The sequence below is a fragment of the Pongo abelii genome, chromosome 6 (genome assembly GCF_028885655.2).
Source record: "Pongo abelii isolate AG06213 chromosome 6, NHGRI_mPonAbe1-v2.0_pri, whole genome shotgun sequence".
Classification (NCBI taxonomy): domain Eukaryota; kingdom Metazoa; phylum Chordata; class Mammalia; order Primates; family Hominidae; genus Pongo; species Pongo abelii.
The window spans coordinates 83,811,639-83,838,380 of NC_071991.2; the positions used below are offsets into that span (position 1 = coordinate 83,811,639).

At 41.1% G+C, this 26,742-nt stretch overlaps 1 protein-coding gene and 2 long non-coding RNA genes across 4 annotated transcripts in view; 1 reads left to right on the top strand and 2 right to left on the bottom strand.

Annotated features, from left to right (window-relative positions):
- LOC134761681 (uncharacterized) overlaps nucleotides 1–2,680 on the bottom strand; it is an 18,898-nt gene extending 16,218 nt beyond the window's left edge. Inside the window, exon 1 of one of the 2 annotated variants that reach the window (XR_010140738.1) lies at nucleotides 2,450–2,575. This is a non-coding gene — a long non-coding RNA (uncharacterized LOC134761681). Of the gene's footprint in view, nucleotides 1–2,449; nucleotides 2,576–2,605 lie in introns of those variants that run through there. The other variant, XR_010140739.1, reaches the window with a different exon arrangement.
- Nucleotides 2,572–17,814, top strand: LOC129060412 (uncharacterized). Its single transcript, XR_008527109.2, has 3 exons — nucleotides 2,572–2,865; nucleotides 7,965–8,115; nucleotides 17,714–17,814. It is a non-coding gene; the product is annotated as an uncharacterized LOC129060412 (long non-coding RNA).
- RBM48 (RNA binding motif protein 48) lies at nucleotides 17,572–26,537 on the bottom strand (the record flags this gene model as incomplete). The annotated part of the gene is given in 5 exon segments (NM_001133424.1): nucleotides 17,572–18,483; nucleotides 20,346–20,914; nucleotides 22,786–22,931; nucleotides 25,667–25,857; nucleotides 26,411–26,537. Coding segments are annotated over 5 exon segments (1,104 nt in total). The 3' UTR covers nucleotides 17,572–18,396.
- Nucleotides 26,538–26,742: the final 205 nt, after the last annotated feature.

The following is a 26,742-nucleotide window of genomic DNA, read 5'->3' on the forward strand; positions in this document are numbered from 1 at the left end:
AAAACACATATCTTGGTTTCTTATACTCAAAGCTGCATACTATTTCCTAATAAAAGATATCTGTATGCTTTTGAATACACAGAAAATTTAAGGGACATTTTGCATCCAAAAGGAAGTTTCCTAGAATTGTTGTTCATGAAAATGCCAGAAGATAAGTTGATCAGATCACATGGTCATCACTTTTGTTACGACACAGAAGTGCAGGTTTACAGACTAGTCCAGTAGGTATATAAAGATTGTATTCCACTAGAAGCAACTGTTCATTTTATTAGACGGGGAAGAAGGTGATTTGGTGAAAAACTATATTCTTTCCAGAATGTGTTAACTGTCTGGGCAACACTTTTTTCTAGTCCTCTGTTGGTAGCCTTAACAGCCTCCTAACGAAGTATGGAAAGAAAAAATTTGACAGAGTAATTTTTTTATTTTATTTTTTTATTTTTTTGGCAACAGAGTCTCACTCTCTTTCCTGGGCTGGAGTGCAGTGGTGTGATTTCAGCTCACTGTAGCCTCGACCTCCCAGGCTCAAGTGATCCTCCCACCTCAATCTCCTGAGTAGCTGGGACTTCAGGCACACATCACCATGCCTGGCTGTTTTTTTTTTTTTTATTTTTTGTAGAGATGGGGTTTCACCATGTTGCCCAGGCTGATCCCCAACTCCTGGGCTCAAGTGATCCACCCACCTCTGCCTCCCAAAGTACTAGGATTACAGGTATGAGCCACTGCGCCTAGCTGACAGAGTAATATTATCAGTTATGTTTATTCCAAAGTTATTACCCTGTGCAAGTTACTAACATGTCTTCCTCCCTTCCAAACTACCCTTTTTCTTGACAAACTTTACACCAATTTTTTACAAATACAAGGCATGTTACTAGGATAACGGTACTGGAATAACTACCGTAAATCAGTGGATGTTCAAGATAGAAAAATTGGCTTTATACTCATGCTACCTCTTTGTAATTGTTTGGATTCCTTTGGCTGCCCTTAGTATATTTAGATGTTTTAAATACCATTAGAGTGTCCTGAATTTATTTTAACTAGAATACAGATTTACATTCCTTCAATCAAGTTGTATTAAAAACCTATTGCTTAATTTTCTGACATTTCATGGAGACCCATAGACAAGGCTCACAGAAACCAAGTGAGAACAGCTATTCTTCAAACTTAAGTGACAGGGTTCATAGTTTTTTAAAAATTGCTACTTTTTAACTTAAATTCTATGAATACTCATTTATTTATTTGCTTAAGAAAAGTTTTGAGAAACCTTTTTTCCCCCCAACTGTATTTAATCATAGATCACTGCATCCTTGACTTCCCAGGCTCAAGTCAGCCTCCCACTCCAGCCTTCCCAGTAGCTGGAACCTGTGACAGGCATGCATGCACCGCCACACCCAGCTAATTTTTTTTTTTTTTTTTTTTTTTTTTTTTTTGTAGAGACAGGATCTCCCTATGTTACCCAGGCTGATCTCAAACTCCTGGGCTCAAGCAGTCCTCCCACCTCAGTTTCCCAAACTGCTGAGATTACAGGCATAAGCCACCACGCCCAACCTTTGCCGTATTTTAAATTTTGGTTTTATATTTTATTTAAAAGTTAGTAAGAATCTAGTGTCCTAAATTCTAAAAATCACTTTAATACATTTTCTTGCCTTACCACAGTGAAGGCCAGCAGACATAGATGACATGTTTGTTCTCTCTACCAGGATTTTACAATCAACAAGTTAGAACAGTTGACGTTTTAGTCAGCTTTGGCATAGTCACACCATGTTATCCTACCCAGTCAACCCAATCAAAGTTGGAGGGGTAAAAGTGAGTTTTTACATTTTTCTAGAAGCTCCCAGATTGAAGCTTCTGTTTGGATATCATAAAAGGGTGCTTGGTTAGAGTTTGGAGGAGGTTGTAACCTTTGAAGGAGCTGCTGATAGCCTGGGAAATTACTTCCAGCTTAAAGAATAAAGTATTTGTAATTTATTTAGTTATTATGTTTTCAAATGTTTTCAACTGTTCTGTTGGTGCTGAAGGAGTATAAATGGTATCAAATACCACTTGAAGTGGTGTTTAGCCCCAAAGAAAAGATAAATGTTAGAATTGCTATAAATTTTTAAATCACGTTAGCTGGGTGTGGTGGCTCGTGCCTGTAGTCCCAACTACTTGGGAGGCTGAAGTGGAGGATGGATTGAGCCTGGGAAGCTGAGGCTGCAGTGAGCTATGATTGTACCACTACACTTTAGCCTGGGCAACGTGACACAGCAAGACCCTGTCTAAAAAATAAAAATAGGCCGGGCACAGTGGCTCAGGCCTGTAATTCCAGTACTTAGGGAGGTGGAGGTGGGTGGATCGCTTGAGCCCAGGAATTTGAGACCAGCCTGGGCAACATGGCAAAATCCCATCTCTACAAAAAATGCAAAAGATAAACCAGGTGTGGTCGTGCATGTCTGTAATCCCAGATACTCACGAGGCTGAGGTGGGAGGATTGCTTCAGCCCCAGGAGGTGGAAGTTGCATTGAGCTGAGATGGCGCCACTGCACTGCATCCTAGGCGATGTGGCAGAGCAAGACCCTGTCTCAGAAAATAATGAATTTTTAGATCACAGAAACCTTAATGAAATTACCATATTCGGAGTGGTAGCAACCATTATTTCATACTTTTCCAGTTACTTGAGAACCTTCTGTGTTTGGTTGCTGGGATGTTGCCATGGTCACATTCCATGTTGGGATTGGAGTAACGAACTTTGGAAACAGTGATATCTCAGGATGCCCAGGCTTGAAGCTAGGCTATCTGGAAATTCTGGAGTTGTTAAAGCCACACTGGACATGGACCAGAAGGCTCTGAAGAAACTGGTAGAATCCATCAGTGAAACCGTCAAGAACTGTAAGTACTGACCAGACTTCCAGTGCTGCCTGAACATCTTGATTCACAGAAATGTTTAAAAAGCAAAAAGATGAGGATATATTAAAAAGATACAGGAGCCAACCTGAAAACTGCCAATGGCCAAAGCCGCAATAACTTGAGCAACAAAGTAACATAGTATTGAAAGGCATCTTAGTCTATTTGGGCTTCTGTAACAAAATACCATAGACTGGATGGTTTATAAGCAACAGAAATGTAGTTCTCACAGTTCTGGAGGCTGGGAAGCCCAAGGTCGAGGCCGATTTGCTGTCTGGTAAGGAAGGGCCTGCTTTCTGGCTCATGGATGGCACTCCCTTGCTGTGTCCTCACCACAGTGGAAGAGACTAGCTAGCTCTGTGGGGTCTCTTACCTTATAAGAACACTAGGCCTAGCTGCCACTGCCTCCCAAAGGCCACACCTCCTAATACCATTAGCTTGGGGGTTAAAATTTCAACATGAATTTAGTGGAGGCCAGGGAGGGGCCTAAACAGACCATAGCAGTGTATAACCAGTGGTGTAAAATAAATACATGTGACTTAATACTGGTTAAATAATAATAATAAATGGAAAAGAAAAATCTTCCTTATGGAAGAATTCTAAATAATAATATAGATACCACTTCCCAGGAAGTGGAGCCTAATTCTCTTCTTGAGTGACTGGCTTCAAAAGAATAGACTGTGGAAAAAGAAAAATAGTAAGTACCGTGGAGAGAGCTGGCAGACTCTAGCTTAACCAAACGATCAAGTTTCACATCCATAGTGATATGTCATGTTGAGATCACGTTTCCCTTTACATGTGATTAGAGCAGCACTTTACGTCTGTGGTTTTATTCCTCAAAACATAATCACAGTCTAATCTTGAGAAAAACAGGCAAACACCCAGATGTGATGGCATGCACCTGTAGTCCTAACTACTGGGGAGGCTTTGGGGCAGGAGGATATTTTGAGCCCAGGAGTTGGAGGCTGCAATGAGCTCACGCCACTGCTCTCCAGCCTGGGAGACACAGCAAGACTTCATCTCTTAAAAAAAAAAAAAAAAAGAAAAAATAATTTAAAGAAACAAAATGATGACCATTCCATTCTACAAAATAAATCCAAAACTGTCAGGTTCATGATAGGCAAGGAAAGATTGAAAGCTATCACAGGTTGGAGGAGGCATGACAACCAAATATGGTATCCTGGATTGAATTCTGGGATCAAAAAAGGATGTTAGTGTAAAAACTGGAAATCCAATTAAAGTCTATAGTTAATAGTAATGTACAAATGTTAATACATTAGCTTTGACAAATGTACCATGGTTATGTAAGACATTAGCATTAGGGAGAAACTGGGTGAAGAGTATATAGGAACTCTTTGTAATACCGTTGCATCTCTTATGTAAATCTAAAATTATTCCAAACTAAAATGGGTCAATTTCTATTGTCTCAACACCATCCTCATTATTGACCCATGGTTTCTCAAATATCATTTACAGTGGTTTCTTTTCTCCTTTTCTTTTCTTTTTGAGACAGAGTCTCACTTTGTCACCCAGGCTGGACTGTAGTAGTGGTACAAACACAGCACACTGCGGCCTCGACCTCCCTAACTCAAGCCATCATTTCACCTCAGCCTCCCAAGTAGCTTGGGCCTACAGACATGTGCCACCACACTCAGCTAATTTTTGTATTTTTTGTAGAGATGGAATTTCATTATATTGCCCAGGCTGGTCTCAAATTCCTGAGCTCAAGCAATCTGCCCAACTCTGCCTTTAGAAGTGCTGGGATTACAGGCATGAACCACCACGCCTGTCCTTACAATGGTTTCTTGTGCAAGGTCTTTAGATATAATGAAACATGAGACACACTGATAAAATTCAGGAAAAGTTACCTTATTACTTGCTGAAGATTGTATCTAAAATCTTTGATTGCTTTGTTGGATGACTTGTCAACATTTGACTCTCAGAGAAGCTCCTGACTCTTATTCTTCCAACCTCTCTTTTCTCGGGCTTCCATTTTCACACCACTATTGGTGCTAACATTTCCACTCAGATAATAACTTTCTACCAGAGTGGAGCAGGATCTCTTTCAGGCAAGCATTAATACACTGTACTCTATATAATGCATCTACACCTGAGCTTCCTTTTTCTTCATATTCCAAACAAGAAAAGACTTTCCAAGTTTTTGTCTTCAGAGCAGCTGCGTCCATTTTATGACCTAGCCTTGTAAATCACAGAGCCTCATTTTCACTATATTCTATTGGTTAAAACAGTCACAAAAAGCCCCCTAGTTTTAAGGGGAGAAGACATAGACCCCATCTCTCTAAGAAAGGAGTATCAAAGTCACATTGTAAGAAGAGCATGTTCAATGGGATACATTGATATAATCATCTTTAGGAAAATACAAACTGCCTCATCAGGATTCACCATTAATAAGGTAGTTTCAATAATCTACTGCCAGGCGGCCAGGCACAGTGGCTCACGCCTGTACTCCTAACCCTTTGGGAGGCTGAGGCAGGCGGATCACATGAGGCCAGGAGTTCGAGATCAGCCTGGCCAACATGGTGAAGTCCTATCTCTACTAAAAATATAAAAGTTAGCCAGGCATGGTGGTGGGCACCTGTAATCCCAGCTACTCGGGAGGCTGAGGTAGTAGAATCGCTTGAACCCAGGAGGCAGAGGTTGCGTGAGCTGAGATCATGCCACTGCCCTCCAGCCTGGGTAACAGAACGAGACTCCATCTTAAAGGAAAAAAAAAAAAGAAAGAATCTACTGCCAGGCTGGGCACAGTGACTCACACCTGTAATCCCAGCACTTTCAGAGGCCAAGGCAGGAGGACTGCATGAGCCCAGGAGTTGTAGACCAGCCTGGCCAACATAGTGAGACTTCATCTCTAGTAAAAATTTAAAAGTTAATGGCCTTTAGATTGAGCAACTTGGGTGGAGCTGGAGGCCATTATTCTAAATGAAATAACTCAGGAATGGAAAACCAAATATCGCATGTTCTCATCAGTGGGAGCTAAGCTATGAGGATGCAAAGACATAAGAATGATACAATGGACTTTAGGGACTCTGTGGGAAGGGTGGGAGGAGGGTGAGGGATAAAAGACTACATTCTGGGCACCATGTACACTGCTCAGGTGATGAATGCACCAAAATATCAGAAATCACCACTGAAGAACTTATTCATGTAGCCAAAAACCACATGTACCCCAAAAACTATTGAAATAAACTTTTAAAATTAAAATTAGCCAGACATGGTGGTGTGCACCTGTAGTCCCAGCTACTCAAGAGGCTGAGGCAGGAGGATCTCTTGAGCCCGGGAGTTCAGGGCTGCAGTGAACTATGATTCGCATCACTGCACTCCAGCCTGGGTGACAGAGAAAGATCCTGTGCTTAAAAAAAATATATATATATATATATATATATATATATATATATATATATATATAGTGTAATCCTTTTTTTTTTTTTTGAGACAGAGTTTCATTCTTGTTGCCCAGGCTGGAGTGTAATAATGCGATCTTGGCTCACCGCAACCTCCACCTCCCGGGTTCAAGCAATTCTCCTGCCTCACCCTCCCGAGTAGCTGGGATTACAGGCATTCGCCACCACACCCAGCTAATTTTGTATTTTTAGTAGAGACGTGGTTTCTCCATGTTGGTCAGGCTGGTCTCAAACTCCTGACCTCAGGTGATCTGCCTGCCTCAGTCTCCCAAAGTGCTGGGATTACAGGCATGAACCACCGTGCCCGGTGACACTTTATGCTTTTAGAGACTGAAGGAATCTCAGAGATCTTCCAGGACAAAACCTAAGTGTTATAGGTGAGGGCAGTGAGGCATAAAGAAGCTGTATGAGTTGTGTAAGTCTCTCAGCTATTTGGGATAAGAAATGGAAGTGGAACCCAGGGGCTTATTAAGTCTTGTATCCCCAGCCCACGAAGTCTCACCTGTTGGTTCTCAGTCCTGACAGTGCATCAGACACTTGTACACTTTGAGACGAGATCGCGCCATTGCACTCCAGCCTGGGCGACAGAGTGAGACTCTGTCTCAAAAAATAATAAATAAATAAATATAGTTTCCACTGCAGTGTTTTATACAAAAGTCTCACTGAGGAGTGAAAAGTTGTTTTCTGAATGTAAATTCTTGTGGTAATGCTAATATCTGATGAAAATGGTCTTGACACTGAATGCAGCTGTACATGGTTGAACAGCCTCCCATTATCAAAAAAATTTTCCTTCTCTAATCTCACTTAAAAATGTTTCATATACACTTAAAGATATGTTAATTTTGAGAAAATACTACTTTCTAGTCAGGTTGTATTGCAAACTCATGTATGCTACAGATTGAAGAAATTCAACAGAAAGACCCAACTAATCTGATAATCTGGAGTTTTATTCCAACTTTTGCTAAAACATTTAATTAGATTATAAGCCCCACAAAAGCTCCTTCACTGTGGGACTCCTTTATTCACAAATGACCTGAGTAAGATCATTTGTGGGATGAGTGAGTGACCTTTGGTGCTTATAAAGATCATGGAAAGCATGATCTTAAGTTCCATGATTATAAGTCATGGAAAGCATTCTCCAGGGAGAGGTTATTCGATAATTTTGGATAGTGCAGATGAGCAGACCCCAAGGACATTACTGATTCACCATCCAAATACATCCAAAAATGTTCTTTGTCAGCGATACAGTGAAGTGTGTACTTCGTTTTTGCACTCTATGTAAGAAGAGAATCATAATATTGATATAGATACACACATGCATACACATGTATATATATATATGTATTGCATAATCAAAGGTTTAAAAACTTCATCTCAAAGCTCCTTGATTGCAGCTTCATATCATTTTTAAACCTTCAATATAAAAATCCAGAAATTATGTTTTTCTTTTCACATCCCAAGGAATATTTAATCTGATAGAAAAAAAAATAAAGCGTGTTTTATTCTAAAATCTCTCTACCATATAATAGATTAAACTAGTCATTGCATGGAATATGAATTGTTTTTGTCTTTTAGTATCATAAATTGAAATAACTAAAGAGAAGACTAATGACACTTTAACTGCTGTTATTCAAATCTTTAAACTTCTTATGCTTTAAAAAGTCTGTTTCAAGTTTATTATTTGAATGGAGATGGTTACATTTCTTGAGAGCAAATATTTGACATGTTGAAGAACAGTCTACACCAACAGTCATCTGAAGAAGAGACTGATGAAGGAATTAAAGAATTGGTAGATATAACACTGTAGAAAATGGTAAGAATGAAAAACTGCAATTCATTTTTGTTAGATAAAGCTAAGGAAACGATTTCTTTTCTTCCATAATGAATGCAGCCTTTGTGAGTGCAGGGGTTTTTGTTTGTTCCTGACCTAACTATTGCCTAGAACAATGCCTGGCTGATAGTGGTGCTCAACAAATATTTATAGAATAGCTGGGCAACTAAATGAATCACTATACAAAATGAATGTTTATTATTTTTAAAAATTTTACTCAGTAAAACCTCATTAGTTTAGGGGGAGACCAGATGCAATGCATGTATGATTGGATGCTACTCTATTTTGTCTTTATGACCTAACTCCTCCAATCCATCTACATATTCATTATAATACAATAACATAATAATAAAAACAGTTGACCCCTCTAGAGTGCTTTCTAAAGGCAGGACCCTTCAGGGAGCTTTAATTTGTGAACTCATTTTATTTTATTTTATTTTATTTTATTTTATTTATATATATATATATTTTTTGAGACAGAGTCTCACTTTGTCACCCAGGCTGGAGTGCAATGGTGCAATCTCGGCTCACTGCAACCTCCGCTTCCTGAGTTCAAGCGATTCTCCTGCCTCAGTCTCCTGAGTAGCTTGGATTACATGTGCCACCACACCCAGCTAATTTTTGTATTTTTAGTAGAGACGAGGTTTTGCCATGTTGTCCAGGCTGGTCTCGAACTCCTGACCTCATGATCCTCCCGCCTCGGCCTTCCAAAGTGCTAGGATTACAGGCGTGAGCCACTGCGCCTGGCCGTGAACTCATTTTATTCTCAAAACAACCTCATTGTCATGGGATTCTTGGGGTGTCACCTTGCCAGCCAGAAACCTCTGTGGCTAGTGGCACCTTTGTCCAAGTTTTGCTCAGGCCTACTGGACTCATTCCATCCACTCGGCCTGTCAGGGTTGTGCTTGGCTTGTGCTACTGGCCTGAATCCCATGCCTGCCAAGGGTGAGTCAGGCTCAGAGCAGCAAAGAGTGTGTGAGTGAATGACCATGGGGTCCAGCCACTGCGCACAGACAGACACACTGGCTGCGGTGGGGTGCGCAGCTCCAGGTGCCGGCACAAGCGCTACCTCCCTGTGAGGCTGCAGCTGGACCAGGTATACCACAAGCAGCTTCCACAGTTGGCACCAGGGAATGTGGTGGTGCCCAGAAGCTTGGAGAAGCCAGGAACTACAGATTCCCAAACAGGGTGTCACATCCCTGGCTTAGGGAGTTCCTAGGTCTGGGCTCTCTGAAGGGCCGCAGCTCTTCTCTCCTTCTTTCTTCAAAACTGAGGACCCACCCCTTTCCACCCCAGAGCGTGTCTGCCTCCTGCCGCTGTTCATGGCGCCCAGCTTGTTTGTGCCAAGGAGTGCCTGCAGGTCAGCGCTGAGCTGCCTTCAGCACCTCCTCGGCCTCTCTCCAATGCTAGTCAGTGCCCAAAGTCCGGAGGGGACCAAGTCAGCAGGGGGCTGGTGTGTCAGCACTGCCCTGAGTGTGCGCACACCTGGACAGGTCGCAACAGTGCCCTGGCTCAGCCTCAACTTTGCTCTAAGATTGGAGTGGGTGCCGGAGCAGCGAGAGGCCAGAAGTGGCAGCAGGTGCTTCCAAGCCTGTGGAGTAGGTGCCAGGAGAAGGGAGAGGTCAGAGAGTGGGAGCAGGCACCTCCAAGCCTGTGGGGGAAAGGGGGGCCTTCCCGGCCCCTAAGAGTGCAGAGATGCCTGGGTCCGCAGCTGTGGCTTGGGCAGCTGCAGCTGTGCCCAGGAGGGTGGGGATCCTGCCTGCTACGTAGAGCACACAGCCCCAGCCACGCCTCCCTGCTGCAGCTGGCACCTTTGCAATGGCCGCTCCAGATGGGCCACTGTTGCCATCACTATGAAGTAGAAACTATTATCTCCATTTTGCAAATGAGAAAACTGAAATACAGAAAGGTTTACCCAAGGTCACCCTAGAAAATGGGGTGCATAATTCATCTCTCAATAAAACCTAAGGTAATTCTTGGCCGGGTGCAGTGGCTCACGCCTGTCATCCCAGCACTTTGGGAGGCCGAGATGGGCAGATCATTTGAGGTCAGGAGTTCAAGACTGGCCTGGCCAACATGGTGAAACCCCGTCTCTATCCAAAATAGAAAAATTAGCCAGGCATGGTGGTGCACACCTGTCATCCCAGCTACTCGGGAGGCTGAGACAGGAGAATTGCTTGAACCCAGGAAATGGAGCTTGCAGTGAGCTGAGATCGCGCCATTGCACTCCAGCCTGGGCAATGGAGCGAGACCCTTGTCTCAAAAAAAAAAAAACAAAGCCTAAGGTAATTCTTTTACTATGAACATGGTGATTTCTACCCTTTTCTTTCTTTGATCCTAAGCTGGATACCAGTGAGGTTTTGTGAATCTAAGGCAGCCCAGGCCCAGTTCACCTGTATTACTTTGGAGTTCAGGAAAGAAACAGATGGTAGGAGGTTTTGGAGTCTCAGGTCCAGCTAATGCAGTCTCCAAAGTATCCTCTTCTTTTGGAAATATACTACTCACTAGGCCTGTTAGGGCTGAGGGTAGATTCCTTCTTGAGAGACAGTATGTTCCCAGTACCACACACACCCTTCTTTTTTTGTATTAATATATTTTTTTAATTTTTAATTCTTGTGGGTACATAGATGTATATATTTATGGGGTGCATGAGATACTTTAATATAGGCATGTAATGCGTAATAATCACATCATGGTAAATGGGTATCCATTCCCTCAAGCATTTATCCTTTGTGTTACAAACAATCCAATTATACTCTTTTAGTTATTATTATTTTGGGTTTTGGGGGGATTTTTTTGAGAAAGAGTCTCACTCTGTTGCCCAGGCTGGAATGCAATGGCGCCATCTCAGCTCACTGCAACCTCTGCCTCCTGTGTTCAAGCAATTCTCCTGCCTCAGCCTCCCTAGTAGCTGGGATCACAGGTGCCAAAAATTAGGTGTCTGGCTTAATTTTTGTATTTTTAGTAGAGATGGGGTTTCACCGTTGTGGCCAGGCTGGTCTCGAACTTCTGACCTCAAGTGATCTGCCCATCTCGGCCTCCCAAAGTGTTGGGATTACAGGTGTGAGCCACTGCACCTGTCTCTGTCAGTTATTTTTAAATGTACAATGAAATAATTATTGACTGTAGTCACCCTGTTGTGCTATCAAATACTAGTCCTATTCGTTCTTCCCATTTTTGTACCTATTAACAATCCCCACCTCACCCCCACCCCTCTACTACCCTTTCCAGCCTCTGGCAACCATTTTACTCTCTATTTCCATGAGTTCACTTGTTTTAATTTTAACTCCCACATATAAGTGAGAACATGTGAAGTTTGTCTTTCTGTGTCTGGCTTATTTAACTTAACATAATGACCTACAGTTCCATCCATGTTGTTGCAAATGACAGGATCTCATCCTTTTTTATGGCTGAATAGTACTCCATTGCATATATGTACCACTTTTTTTTTTTTTTTTTTTTTCTGAGACGGAGTTTCGTTCTTGTTGCCCAGGCTGGAGTGCAATGGCATGATCTCAGCTCACTGCAACCTCCGCCTCCCGGGTTCAAGCAATTCTCCTGCCTCAGCCTCATGAGTAGCTGGGATTACAGGCATGTGCCATGATGCCCAGCTAAGTTTTTTATTTTTATTAGAGACGGGGTTTCGCCATGTTAGCCAGACTGGTCTTGAACTCCTGACCTCAGGTGATCTGCCCACCTTGGCCTCCCAAAGTGCTGGGATCACAGGCATGAGCCACTGCGCCCCGCCACATTTTTTTATCCATTCACCTGTTGATAGACACTTAGGTTGCTTCCTAAGTGTCTTGGCTATTATGGGTGGTGCTGCAATAAGCATGGGAGTGCAGCTATCTCTTCAATATCCTGATTTCTTTTCTTCTAGATATATACCAAGCAGTGGGATTGCTGGATCATATGGTAGCTCTATTTTTAGTTTTTTGAGACAAGGTCTCACTCTGTCACCTAGGCTGGAGTGCAGTGGCATGATCATAGCTCACTGCAGTCTTGAACTCCTGTGCTCAAGCAATCCTCCTGCCTCAGCCTTTCGAGCAGCTGGGACTACAGGCATGTGCCACCATATCCAGCTAATTTTTTAAAAATTTATTTTTTTAGAGACAGGGTCTCACTATCTTGTCCACGCTGGTCTTGAACTCCTAGATTCAAGCAATCCTCCTGCCTCTCCTCCCAAATTGCTGGAACTACAGATGTGAGCCACCATGTCCAGTTTTGAGGAACCTCCAAACTGTTCTCCATGGTGGTTGTACTAATTTACATTCCCGCCTACGGTGTACGAGGGTTCCCTTTTCTTCACATTCCTGGCAGCATTTGTTATTGCCTGACTTTGGGATATAAGCATTTTTTTTTTTTTTTTTGAGACGGAATTTCACTCTTGTTGCCCAGGCTGGAGTGCAATGGCGCAATCTCGGCTCACAGCAACCTCTGCCTCCTGGGTTCAAGTGATTCTCTTGCCTTAGCCTCCCGAGTAGCTGAGATTACAGGCGTGCACCACCACACCCGGCTAATTTTGTGTTTTTAGTAGAGACAGTTTTCTCCATGTTGGTCAGGCTGGTCTTGAACTCCTGACCTCAGGTGATCCACCCGCCTTGGTCTCCCAAAGTGCTGGGATTACAGGTGTAAGCCCCCACGCCCAGCCGATATAAGCCATTTTAAATGGGGTGAGATGATATCTCATTGTAGTTTTGATTTCCATTTCTCTGATGATCAGTGATGTTGAGTACCTTTTCATATACCTGTTTGACATTTCTACACTTTCTTTAGAGAAATGTCAGATCTTCTGCCCATTTTTAAATCGTATTATTAGATTTTTTCCTTTAGAGTTGTTTGAACTCCTTATATATTCTGGTTATTAATCCCTTGTCAGATGGATAGTCTGCAAATATTAATATTTTCTCCCATTCTATGGGTTTCCTCTTCACTTTATTGATTGTTTCTTTTGCTGTGCAGAAGTTTTTAAACTTCACGTGATCCAATTTGTCCACTTTTGCTTTGGTTGCCTGTGCTTCTGAGAAATCTTCATCCAGACCAATGTCCTGGAGAGTTTCTCTGATGTTTTCTTCTAGTAATTTCATAGTTTGAGGTTTTACATTTATGTCTTTAATCCATTTTGACTTGATTTTTGTATATGGTGAGAAGTAGGGGTCTAGTTTCATTCTTCTGCATATGGATATCCAGTTTTCCCATCACCCTTTACTGAAGAGACTGTCTTTTCCCTAACGTATGTTCTTGGCACCTGTGCTGAAAATGAGTTCACTGTAGATGTATGGATTTGTTTGAGTTCTCTATTCTGTTCCACTGCTGTGTGTGTCTGTTTTTATGCCAGTACCATGCTGTTTTGGTTACTATAGCACTGTAGTGTAATTTGAAGTTAGGTAACATGATTCCACCAGTTTTGTTCTTTTTGCTCAGGACAGCTTTGGTTATTCTGGGTCTTCTGTGGTTCCATGTAAATTTTAGAATTGTTTTTTCTATTTCTGTGAAGAACGTCATTGGTATTTTGATAGAGATTGCATTGAATCTGTAGATTGCTTTGGGTAGTATGGACATTTTAACAATATTGATTCTTCCAATTCATGAACATGGAATATCTTTCCATTTTGGGGGGTGTCTTCTTCAGTTTCTTTCATTAGTGTCTTATAGTTTTCATCGTAGAGCTCTTTCATTTCTTAGGTTAATTCCTAGGTGTTTAATTTTATGTATGGCTATTGTAAATGGGATTACTTTTCTTTTTCAGATTGTTGGCATATAGAAATGCTACTGATTTTTGCTATGTTGAAATGCTATGTTGATTTTGCATCCTGCAATGTTACTGAATTTGTCAGTTCTAATAGCTTTTTCAGGGTAGTCTTTAGGTTTTTCAAAATGTAAGATTATATCATTTACAAACAAGGATAATTTGATTTCTTCCTTTCCAATTTGGATCCCCTTTATTTCTCTCTTGTCTAATTGCTAGCTAGGACCTCTCCCTTGAAAGAAAATGTTATGGAGTAAATTTTTTCTGAGAATTACTCAAACTTTTCTCTAGATTAGACTCTCAGCAACCCTGATGTAATTAGGTCCAGAAGTGAAAAAACAAGGACCTGTTGAAACCAATCCAATTAAGCAGTTAAAGTCATTCATAATCTCTACACACGCTACTCTCACCCCCTACTCCTGCACCACATACTTAGTCTCTCATAATCCCTGTCATGAATGCTTCACTCCAGGCAGGTCTGTCTTCTTAATTTATACCCATTTGCTGTCTTAATTCAGGTGGGCCACTCTTCTGCACCTCCTCCTAACACCTCTCTACCTATCCCAACCATCCTTAAAGGTTCAGCAGTGGTCTGAAAGTCTTCTTCAGAACTGTTACTTCCATAACTCCCAGTGCCTTGCTCCTTAACAGAGCAACTTCACTGTTACCCTTTTTACCTGATGGGTTCCCAAGTAAGAGATACTTTGTGGAACAAATTCTACAAAAAATTAATTTGAAAATCATTGCCCTATTGTACTTATTTTATCATAAAGTAGCCATATAATAGACTTCCTCTAATTTTTATCTTATTTCTCCAATTAGAGTTTAAGTGTTTTAGGGACAGGGCTATATTTTATCTAAGGTAACTCATGTATGCCTATTAGAATAATACAAACAAAAGAAGTGGCCTCTGTAAATAAATAATTTTTGATGTATGTAGGGTGTCTACAGAAGTGTGAACTTTTATTTGGTAAAATTTTTTAGTCTAGAGAGCTATTTTCCATGCAAAATTTAAAACTAGTATTTACCAAGAAACATCTTCCTCTCTAAGGTTATGACAATGATGGCAAGCTATCACTTGCAGACTTTGAAAAAGCAGTAAGAGAAGACAGACTTCTGTTGGAGGTGTTTGGACCATGTTTACCAGAAGCAAATGTATAGTTACTAGTACCAATAGCCCAAACAGATTCAGGAAAAATTTTAAAGGGTCAGAAAGTAATACTTGCTAGACACTCTCCTCTGTTGGGCTGCAGCCCACTGCTGAAGTTAAGGCAATCATTGGGAGTTCAGCCCCATCCTGGCATTTGGGCCCCAAGAGGACATTCATGATTATTTCAGTAACTATATTCAAGACTTTCATTGAGCTTTTAACCTCTTTAGCAATAGACAATTCCTGTTTCCTGTAAGTATGGTGTATTTCCCAAACCAAATCCAGGGTATATTGGCTTGCTTAAGGGATAGAACACTGAATAGAGTTTCAGCAAGTACACCACAAACTGCTAGAACACTTGATCTCTTTCAACCCAATTGCTGTCAATGTTTTAAAATTTTGGAGACATACAGTACTTTGTGCTTATGAAGGTTTTTCATGTATGCATCTGACGAAAGTTTTCTGAGCTGCAAGTATGAGTCTAATAATTGATTTGGCTCATAAAATTGCCTTACATATTCTTCCTTTATCAACTATGCTTTTCAAACACGGTATACAAAAACAAAAACACTTTTTTTTTTTTTTTTTTTTTTTGAGACAGAGCCTCCCTCTGTTGCCCAGACTGGAGTGCAGTGGCACAATCTCAACTCACTGCGATCTCTGCCTCCTGGGTTCAAGCAATTCTCATGCCTCAGCCTCCCGAGTAGCTGGGATTATAGGAATTTGCCACCACGCCTGGCTACTTTTTGTATTTTTTGTAGAGATGGAGTTTCGTCATGTTGGCCAGGCTGGCCTCGAACTCCTGACCTCAGGTGATCCTCCCACCTTGGCCTCCCAAAGTGTTGGGATTACAGGCGTGAGCCACTGTGGCCGAAATAATAACCTATATGGAAATTTTGTAAATTAGCTTGCATGTTATTAAGCTATCCTTATCCACCTCAACTCATCTCTTTAATTTGTCCCCCTGTAGTTTATTCCCTCTACCCCACATTTTAACTTTCTGGAAACGTGTGGTAAAAAGCAATGTGTAAAAGGCAGGCTTCCAATCTGACGAGATGTGCGAAAACAGTATACAGCATAATGGACTAGATCAGAGTAACTGCTTAGGATGGAACAGCCAACAGTTCTTCAGCTGCTTCCAGAGTTCATCTGTAGCCCAGTTATCTAGAGCCTTGCTATTCAAAGATGGTCTGTGCACCAGCAGCACTGGCAGCACCTAGGGACTTGGGAAAAATGCAGAATCTCAGGCCCCACTCAAAGCCAACTTAATTTGAATCTTTTTGTTTTGTTTTGCTGCTTGACACCACAAAGGTTTATTTCTTTCTCTCCTCATGATGAATTATGTTGGTGGGGATGAGGAGTGCTGGCTTCCACATGGTCACAGGACTATCAGGAACCCATTCAGAAACACACGACCCATTTAGCAGCTCCTCTCCTTAACTGTCAGGTAACTTTTGTCATGCAACAGATCTCTAGAACTCTTTTCATCTTCCAAAACTGAAATTCTATACCCATTAAATAGTAACTCCTCATTTTCCCTCCCCACAGCCCCCGGCCACCACCACCAGAATCTGCATTTTAACAAGATCCTGAGGTGGAGATCATAGCAACTTATTTATAGTCTGAGAAGCCTGAACCAGACAGCAATTTGCTCCTTCCAATTCTATGCTTAGGTCTCTAATATATCCTTTACCTGAGATTTCAGCAAAAACTGTATCCAATTACCTCACATGCAAGTAGGGCCTACCCTCCTTATCTGTAGCTTGCTGTTAGTACCATCTACCACTTGGAGCCATCCTAGTTAATTTGGATCAGTATGAGAAGAGAAGCCACTTCTCTTCCTGTCTCCCGTCTCTGAAGAGGAGGGAGTAAAAGCTGAAAAACAACAGGAATGGAATCAGTGGCAAAACCAACCGATGCCACTGACCAGGCCTGGGGTTAAAGATTAACCCCCCGACTCTAACCACGTTACCCATAGCTCACTTGCTCAATCTATCACAACCCTTTCATGTGGACCCCCTTAGAGTTGTAAGCCCTTAAAAGGACCAGGAACTTTTTCTTCAGGGAGCTCGGTTCTTGAGACACAAGTCTGCCGACGCTCCTGGCCTAATAAAGCCTCTTCCTTCTATGACCCGGTGTCTGCGGGGTTTTGTCTGCAGCTCGTCCTGCTGCAAGTACATCATAGCTGAAATTGAACCTTATTAACTGGTATGTTCAATTCAATCCACTAGGCAAGAGGCCATTAAAGATAGGGAGAAATGAAAACAACACGCCATGGTATGGACCTTCTCAAGTTATTTTTATCAGTAAAGAATATGGCCAGGCACAGTGGGTCACACCTGTAATCCTAGTACTTTGGGAGGCCGAGGTGGATGGATCACTTGAGCCCAGGAGTTCAATACCTGCCTGGGCGACACAGTGAGACCCTGTCTCTACTAAAAATTAAAAAAGAAAAAGAAAATAGAGACAGCCTAGATGTACTGAAATTTCCAATTATGTGATCCACTGACAGAAAAAAGTGTGGATATGCCAGAAGTAGTAACAGAAGTCTAGAATTTATAAATACTGATTTATTTTTGGATTGCCACAGGTCAAGCAAATTCTTCTTAAAAGTTAATTAAAGCATATAAGATTCTAATTTCAGCTTTGTTCTAATAGTTAATCTACTTTTTACTTCACAGAATTGTCTTGATTTTGAAACCCTGGCATTTGGAAACATCCTGACTTCTAGTGTTTCAATGGTTCATTCAATACTTGTATTATAATTGGAAACAGACGCTGGCTGCCTATCTTTATTTCTATTGTAAAGTTTCCATATTTGCTTCAATTAATTTACATATAATTACTGTACATGAGAGGTAATGTTATGACAAGAATAGTTTCTGCAACATTAAGTATGGGTCAAAAAAAGAAGAAATGGGCCAGGCGTGGTGGCTCATGCCTGTAATCCCAGCACTTTGGGAGGCTGAGGCAGGCGTATCACGAGGTCAGGAGTTCGAGACCAGCCTGACCAATATGGTGAAACCCCATCTCTACTAAAAAAACACAAAACTTAGCCAGGCGTGGTGGTGCACGCCAGTAATCCCAGCTACTCAGGAGGCTGAGGCAGGAGAATCGCTTGAACCCGGGAGGTGGAGGTTGCAGTGAGCCGAGATCATGCCACTGCATTCCAGCCTGAGCAACAGAGCAAGACTCCATCTCCAAAAACACAAAGAAATGACTTTAGACAAATAGCTTGAATGAAATTACAAAGAGGAGTGCATTAAAAAATACCAGCAGTAAAATCTCTTGAAGAATTAAAATGACAGGCTAAAAATAAATAATAAATGTTCTTTTTAGAAAATACTAATTTGCTGCTGGCACTCTATATTCTTCTTCTTTGTTTTAATGGATGACTTGTATTTACATCTTCCGGCTTGTCCTCTGGAGGCTTTGGCACAGATGAAATTACCTAATTAAAAAAAAAAAAGAACTATTAAAATTTAGTTTCTATAGCACAGGAGTAAATAAGCTATTAGAAGAGGTAAGACTACATCCAATAGTTCACTTTTGAGGCAGAGTTGGCCTAAGTTCAAGGTACAGCCTATGACCTGGGCACAGAGTGAAGTTTTCGAACACTGATGACAGTAAAATTTCTAAAGCTATTTAAAAAGAAAAAAAATTTGGAAGAAGAAAAGTGAACATATGCTCTACTTTAACATTCCTTTATAGATCTAAAGACACTTGTTATATTACGGATTCAGATAGATATCCTGGTTTTGCATTCTTGAAACACTGATAATATTTGATAGATTTGGGGGGATGAAAATGTTTGGAGAAATGAGCAGGAAGCCGTATAATCCTCAATTTCCTGGGAGAAAAAGGAAAAGCAAACACACTATCAGAAAAAGAGTGTACAAAGAGTATACAATAAGTCAAAGCAAAGTAAGAGTCTTCATTTGAAATGGAAAATTATTAGAAACTATAGTAAACTGTATTTAATATTTCTTTTTTTTGTTGTTCTATTTCTGGACCTAGAATTTGGACTTCACACGTTTATCTTGAAAATGTAATCAGCTCTGGCTGAGACAGCTATGTATCTATGTCTATGCCTCAGTTCAGCTGTAACTGAAGGAAGTAAGGGTGGCAGCACAAACTGAAAACCTTTTTTTTTGAGACAGGGTCTCACACTGTCACCCAGGCTGGAGTGCAGTGGCATGATCTTGGCTCATTGCAACCTCCGCCTCCCAGACTCAAGTATCCTTCCACCTTAGCTTCCCAAGTAGCTATAAGAGTTCACCACCACGCCTGGCTAATTTTTGTATATTTATGGTAAAGATGGGGTTTCATCACATTGGTCAGGCTGGTCTCAGACTCCTGGGCTCAAGCAATCTGCTCACTTCAGCCTCCCAAAGTGCTGAGATTATTGGTGTGAGCCACTGGGCCCAGCCTAAACTGAAAAACTAAAGAAGGCTTCAAAACTGTGCCCACGGATTTTAATTATTATTAAATAATGCCTTTAATCAGATATTTTTAGGTAAAAAATGTACATATATGAAATTAAGCTACCTTAGCCTCCCTTAATCACATTGTAAAATATGAGTAAAGCTATGTAAAAAGCACTTTCTGCATCTTGGAGTAAGTATAAGTGAATGCCATACCCTCAGTTTATGATTTGTAACAGTAGCCCCTACCCCACAAAAAGGTGTCTTTCAAAAGCTAACTCAGATGTTAACTTTATTTGTGCTTAGGAAATGGAAAATGATTATGTAAATGACATTTAAAAAAAAAAAAAAGACTACCTAGGCAGCACAATCTGGTCCTGATCATTTAAGAAGTCTACATTTGAAATGCACACCTGGAGGCCTAATTTTTAGAAATCTCACCACCTTCTATTGCTCTTTATCACAAAAGCAAATTAAGCATTTTGAATTTGATATAAACTGTAATAACTCTAAATTTGAGAGAAATAATTTACAATAGTTTTCCTTCTCAACTTTGGCTCATATTAGAACTACTTGGGGAGCTTTTAACAAAAATGGCAGGCCTGGACTCCACTCTCACAGATTGATTTAATTGGCTGAAACCACTGCTTTAATATTTTGTATCTACAGTGATATAAAATGTCTGTTCATTGTTTAAAGCAAGTATTAACAGTTCAAAGCAAATAAAATGTTAGCCAAATTCAGTTATTTCAACAGAGAACTGTAGAAAAACACATCAAAACACTAAAAAGTGAAAAAAAATTACAATACTATTGTTCCTACAAATAATTCTCCATTTAGTCCTATAACCAAATCGTCTCTTAGAACAGTTTTTTTAAAATAACCTTACCTCTTTAAGTTTATGCCGAATTAAATTCGCCGTTGTATTCAATGAATCATCGTGCATATCCACTTTAGAGATGTCTGGTAACAGAGGTCCAATCATAACCTCATTACCACTTGGGTTTGTTTGAAGAAAAGTTCCAAGTTTACGATCATCTTCTCTTCTTCTTTTGCGCTCCTGCAGTTGTGTTGTCCTAGGCATAAATCTGTCAACTGCCTCTGAAGACGTAACAGCCTTTTGTGCACCAGGGCAGGCCACTGAGTTTTTGAAAGAGTTTATCTGTGTTTTCTGCAAAGAGCCATTGTGGTTATAATGCCCCATTGTTTTATGATGGTTTCTACCATCCTTAGAGGAGTCTGATGCTCTGTCTACAGGTCCCCTGGATGAACACATACATTTTGAGGAGAAATAACACAAAGGCAATTCACAGGAATATGGAAGATAAGGATTTGAGTTCCCTGCAGAAGTGTTCAGAGCAGCTTTACAAAATCCAGACATCTCTGAGTGGAAGTCTTGTCTAAAATCCTCTGTGTCTTTATGCTCTGTAACCAATTTCTTCTTTGTCACGTAATGGTCTTTATATTACAATTTAAAAGTTGAGGGAAAGGGAAACAGAAGTGGTTTATTGTTTTCATCATTCAGAATCATATAATTTAAAAAAATCACTTAAAAATGTTAACAAATTCTACTCCAAAAAAAATATTTCTTGAGAAGGGAATATATTCTCATGGTTTAAAACCTAAAACGGATAAAAAGATATATAGCATCAAGTGTCACCCTTTCCTTGCTCTCCATGGGTCTGGTTTCATCCCCATAAGTAATCACTATTGTTTTTTATTTATCTGTTCAATATGTCTTACTTTGCCACCTCCTTCCTCCCATTCTTTTTCTCCTCACTTTAAGGTAACCTGTAATATGCATTTCTCTGCACCTCTGCATTTTCCATTTCACTATAGATCTTATAGAGGTTTTCCATCATTATATAGAAAGGTTTTGTTTTTTTTGTTTTTGTTTTTTTTTTTTTAACAATTTCAGAGTATTCCACTATCTGGATGTATCATGCTCCTTGGCTTGTGTTTGTTAGTTACTAAAGAAAGCAATATGCTTGTCCCACTTCTAGGGCTGGCAAGGGCCTCTTCCCTGGTTTACTCTCCCAAAAGCAGACTACAACATGAATGGAGTATGGAAGATGTGGTAAAGATGAAATTGGCTATGTGTTGATGATTGTTAATGTTAATATTAATACATGGGAGATATGTTAACTTAGTCTCTCTGCCTGTGTGTTTTGAAATTTCCATAATAAGAGTTTTTGAAAAGTAAGACCAAGTATACAAATGCATCATGTAGAGGCTAGAATGCTGCAGATGAAAGAGAGCTTAACTAAAGTGTCCAAGGCCAACAAGTCACAGGTTAATTCTGAGGTCAGCAGCACAGCAAAAAGGTCTTAAGAGGAAGGGGAGCAAATAATGAAGATAATCCTAGGCTGTCACCAACACTGAGATGATTAAAGCAGTTAGAAAGTAAACTCTGGACAGAGAGTCCAAAGCTTGGGTTTTAATCCTTATTTAGTCTTTAATTCATCTCTAATAATATAGGCCGGTCACAAACTTTCTGAGACTTAGTTTCCTCACCAAGAAAAATTAGGACACAGGTCAGATAATGTCAAAGGTCTTTCTCCACATTAATATTTTATAATTTCCTTTGCCACACAAACATACAAGTTTTCCTGGTGCTATTTATTTATTTATTTATCTTACAAGTTAGAGTTCAATGTCTACAGATGACTGGGGATTCTCAACAGCTCTCTTGCCAGATTTCTGAGTAAGTTTTCCAAGAGTTTTCCCACTTTATTTCTCTCTACCACTATCAGGTAGAAGGGGCATGTGGGGGCATTTAGCCAATTGCTGGTCAAAAGTAGAACTTCTCCATGATTAGCAGTGACAACTATATGATCTGACAACTGCAAATCATAACTGCTTCTCACTGCATTCTGGTCAAAGCCTTAATTCCTTAGCATGGGACACAAGGCCCTCCATGATTCACTTCTTACCCACTTTTCTAAACTTACCTCTCACTGAAACCTTTGGGCTTTGGTTATACTGTATTAATTAAAGTTCCTTAAATGTATGATGCTCATTTATTCCTCTAAACATTTAAACATCTTGCCTGGCTTGCCTTTCCATCTTTTCCTCTCCCATTTACTTAATGTCTACTCATCCTTTAAAATTCAGCCACTTCTCACATACTATAAGAATCTTCTATGAACCAATATTTCTCCCTTCTCAACCCAGATTATGTAGTGTGCTGCAGAGAACCCTGTGGTTTACAGTTACTGAATATGTGATGGTTTACTTGCCTCTCCTCCCATTAGACTGGGAATTGCATGATGACACACCTGGCAGAGTGCCTGACACACAGGAGGCATTTAGCAATATGCTTTCCATACCTTTATTTTCAGTAGTTTTTACTACATATGCCTTCCGCACTTGTAGTTTTTTTCTAGTTTCTTCAACTGTTTCAAATTCTGGAGCATAGCACACATGAAGCAATCCACCAAAGAAACTCTGCTCATCCATTTTTCTCTTGGCTGCCCTGAATGGAAATACAAGATAGCATAGTTTTTTAATCTAGATTTACTTGGGATGAAAGCTTAACTAGTATGCAATATCTCGATCTAAAGAGCAAAGTCCAGCTTTTGCTACGTGTATATATATCCTGTGGATTGGGAATTAAGATGCTCTGCTTGTGGACAGAATTCATCCCATTGATCGAGTATGTACTCGTAGAGCCTCCCCTTTCCTTCCCTTTGAGCCTCTTTGTTCCCTAGTCTTTAAACAACTAAGGACCCAGCTGGTTGGCCTGAAGTATGTAAACTGTGGTCATAAAATAGAGCTTTTCTCTGTGGCCCTGAAGAGTTACTTCATACCCAATTAAGCTTTTTCAGCAATATGTATTTCTGTGATGGGATTCATGCCTTAAAAATCAGATGAAAAATACTATAATCACAAAACATTCAATAACTGAGGAACTATTAAATATATAACAATGAGAAAATGAGAAGAATGTTATTCAGTCAATAAATACTTACTAAACGTCTATGACTGGCCAGGTACTACAATAAATTTAACTACTTCTACATCCAGGGATAATGATATACTTGTTGAGATTCTACCATATGCCAGGCAATGTCATAAGCGCTTCACTTGAATTAACACCTAAAAACAACACTGTAATGAAACTGAAGCACTGGGACATTATGTAACTTAGCCGTGCTCATAGCCTGGTTTGAGGAGCAAGGATTCAAATCCAGAAGTCTTACTTCAGAGCCTACTAGACTACGTACTGTAGAAAACAGAAAAGCTCTAGAAAATGTTTCCCTAACCATGGGAGCTGGCAGGTTGGTTAAGAAAGTGAAATTACATATAACAGCAGCCTGAGAAAACCACACATGACCCAGTAAAATCAAGTGCTTTTGTGGTAGATTATGAGTTCTACTGATAGCACAAGAAAGAAAATATGAAATGTAATAGCCAGAGAAGGATGGGTCTCAGAGCAGATTAGTGAGGAGAACAGAGATCAACATAAAAATAGATAAGGCATTGCATACTTCAGCCTTTTTGGAGCAAAGGAGTTATGTCACATAGAAGGCTGGAAAAAACTGAGTCAATTTGCAGAAAGGAGTAACAGTAGAAACTACAATAGCTAATGTTTACTGTATTCTGACCAGGATACACCTTTATATGGATTATCTCATTTCACCTTCATACAACCCCAAGAAGTAGATAGGTCCCTTTACCATACAGATTTTATGGAAGAGGAAAAACTTAAACAGGTTAAATAACTTGCCCAAGATCATGAAGCTAGTAAGCAGTGGAACTGGAAAACTTACTCCAAACCCAACTTTTTTTTTCTTTTGAGACAGAGTCTCACTCCATCACCCAGGATGGAGTGTAGTGGCCCATAAGACTCACTGCAACCTCCACCTCCTGGGCTCAACTGATTCTCCCACCTCAGCCTCCCAAGTAGCTGGGACTACAAGAATGCACCACCACACCCAGCTTGATTTTTGTATTTTTACAAAATACAAAATACTGGCCATGTTGGCCAGTCTGGTCTCGAACTCCTGGGCTCAAGCAATCTGTCTACCTTGGCCTTCCAAAGTGCTGGGATCAAATCCAACTTTTTTTGTTTGTTTGTTTGTTTTTGAGACAGTCTCACTCTTGCCCAGGCTGGAGTGCAATGGCATGATCTTGGCTCACTGCAACCTCCACTTTCTGGGTTCAACTGATCCTTGTGCCTCAGCCTCCCCAGGAGCTGGGATTAAAGGTTTGCACCAACCAGCCCGCTAATTTTTGTATTTAGTAGAGTGAGGGTTTCACCATGTTGGCCAGACTGGTCTTGAACTCCTGACCTCAGGTGATCCACCTACCTCGACCTCCCAAAGTGCTGGGATTACAGGTGTGAGCCACGTGCCTGGCGTCAAACCAGAATTATTATATATTTTTTTTTTGAGACAGAGCCTTGCTCTGTCATCCAGGCTGGAGTGCTGTGGCGTGATCTCTGCTCATTGCAATCTCCACCTCCCGGGTTCAAGCGATTCCCATGCCTCAGCCACCTGAGTAGCTGGGACTACAGGTCTGCACCACCACACCCGGCTAATTTTTGTATTTTTAGTAGAAATGGGGTTTCCATCATGTTGGCCAGGCTTGTCTTGAACCCCTGACCTCAAGTGATCTGCCTGCCTCGGTCTCCCAAAGTGCTGGGATTACAGGCGTGAGTCACCACGCCCAGCCTTCAAACCCAATTTTTTTTTTTTTGAGGCAGAGCTTCCCTCTTGTTGCCCTGTCTGGAGTGCAATGGTGCAATCTCGGCTCACTGCAACCTCTGCCTCCCGGGTTCAAGCGATTCTCCTGCCTCAGCCTCCCGAGTAGCTGGGATTACAGGCATGTGCCACTAGACCCAGCTAATTTTGTATTTTTAGTAGAGAGGGGGTTTCACCATGTTGGCCGGGCTGGTCTCAAACTCCTGACCTCGTGATCCGCCTGCCTCGGTCTCCCAGAGTGCTAGGATTGCAGGTGTGAGCCACCGTGCCTGGCCAAACCCAACTTCTACTCTACCAGGCTACAGGACATTAAATTGTTAAGCATGGGAATGATGTGATGGATACAGTGTTTCAGTAAAGTTAACCTTTAAAAAGGCTGGAGGAAGATATGCTAGACTACGTTTTGGGGTAATTCAGGTATGAATGAGGGAAACTTGGAGCCAAAATGACAGAAATATGAATGGAGAAAATGAGGAAATGAGTCATTGCTTAACTTGCACATTACCTTGCACTTTGTAAGTTCATAAATTTAATAAGATAAACTTCAGTAAAGTCTTCTGCTGGGTATTCATCTAGAGCATTGTACTGTTCAATTGTACCATATAAAGCGAATCGCTCAACTAATTCCTTCATGACTCCCACAGCAGGAACTCCTTGTATTAATAAGTACTGAGATTCCAAATTGATTGTATATACCTGAAAGAAATGCAGAGTTATTAAACGTATTTCGCAAATAAGCCTAGGACGAATCTGCCTCTATTTTTTTTTAAACAGAACTTTGAAAACAAGAAATAATCTGTTCAACCCAGTCAGCAAAAAAACACAAAATAAAATTTCTGCCATTCCCTCTGCATAAAGAATTCAACAGTCCATGTGAGAGGGTACCTAAGGCATGTAACAGACTACCTTCAGTCGACATTTTTTTCCAGAAATTGAGTCGGTAGAAGTCACTGGGAACAATCACTCAACGAATATTCACCGAGTGCTTACCTGTGCCAAGTAGTACTGTAAACACAGAAGATCCAATGACTAAAACCAAGTCCTATTCTCGTGGAGTTGATGTTCTAATAGTTGACCAAAAGGGTCGTGAGAATCTTTGGTACCTGACCCAGGGTTCTTCACGCCAGCTCTAACGAGAGACAGATCTGACGGAAGCCTTGTCATGCCTTTATTTCCGTAGGCTGGTCATATGGCGCTAGCGCTCACATAAAGCTACCGAGGAGAGCGAATGAAACCAAAATCACTTTACCTTCACAGCACGAGGCCGTCGTCCCTCCCTATATTTGGCCCGCGTGTCGCATACCGCCCTCTGGACGTGGTGATCAAATAAACTCCCTAACTCCCCGCCGCTCGACGCCATCTTGCCTACTTTGATCCTCGCAGGGAGGACAATATCCGCCCTGCTGAGCTCCCTTTCATCCAATAAGAGAGCGGGATGAGTTAAGGAGTGCCAGGATTGGCTGGAGAATCGACAGCGCCGGCCATCGTTTCCTGCGTGCGAAGATTTGATGAACGAGGTGCCGCCCCCGAGCGGCTCGGCGGAGCGGCGCGGTGGGTGACAGAAGCTTTCTTGTCCCACCC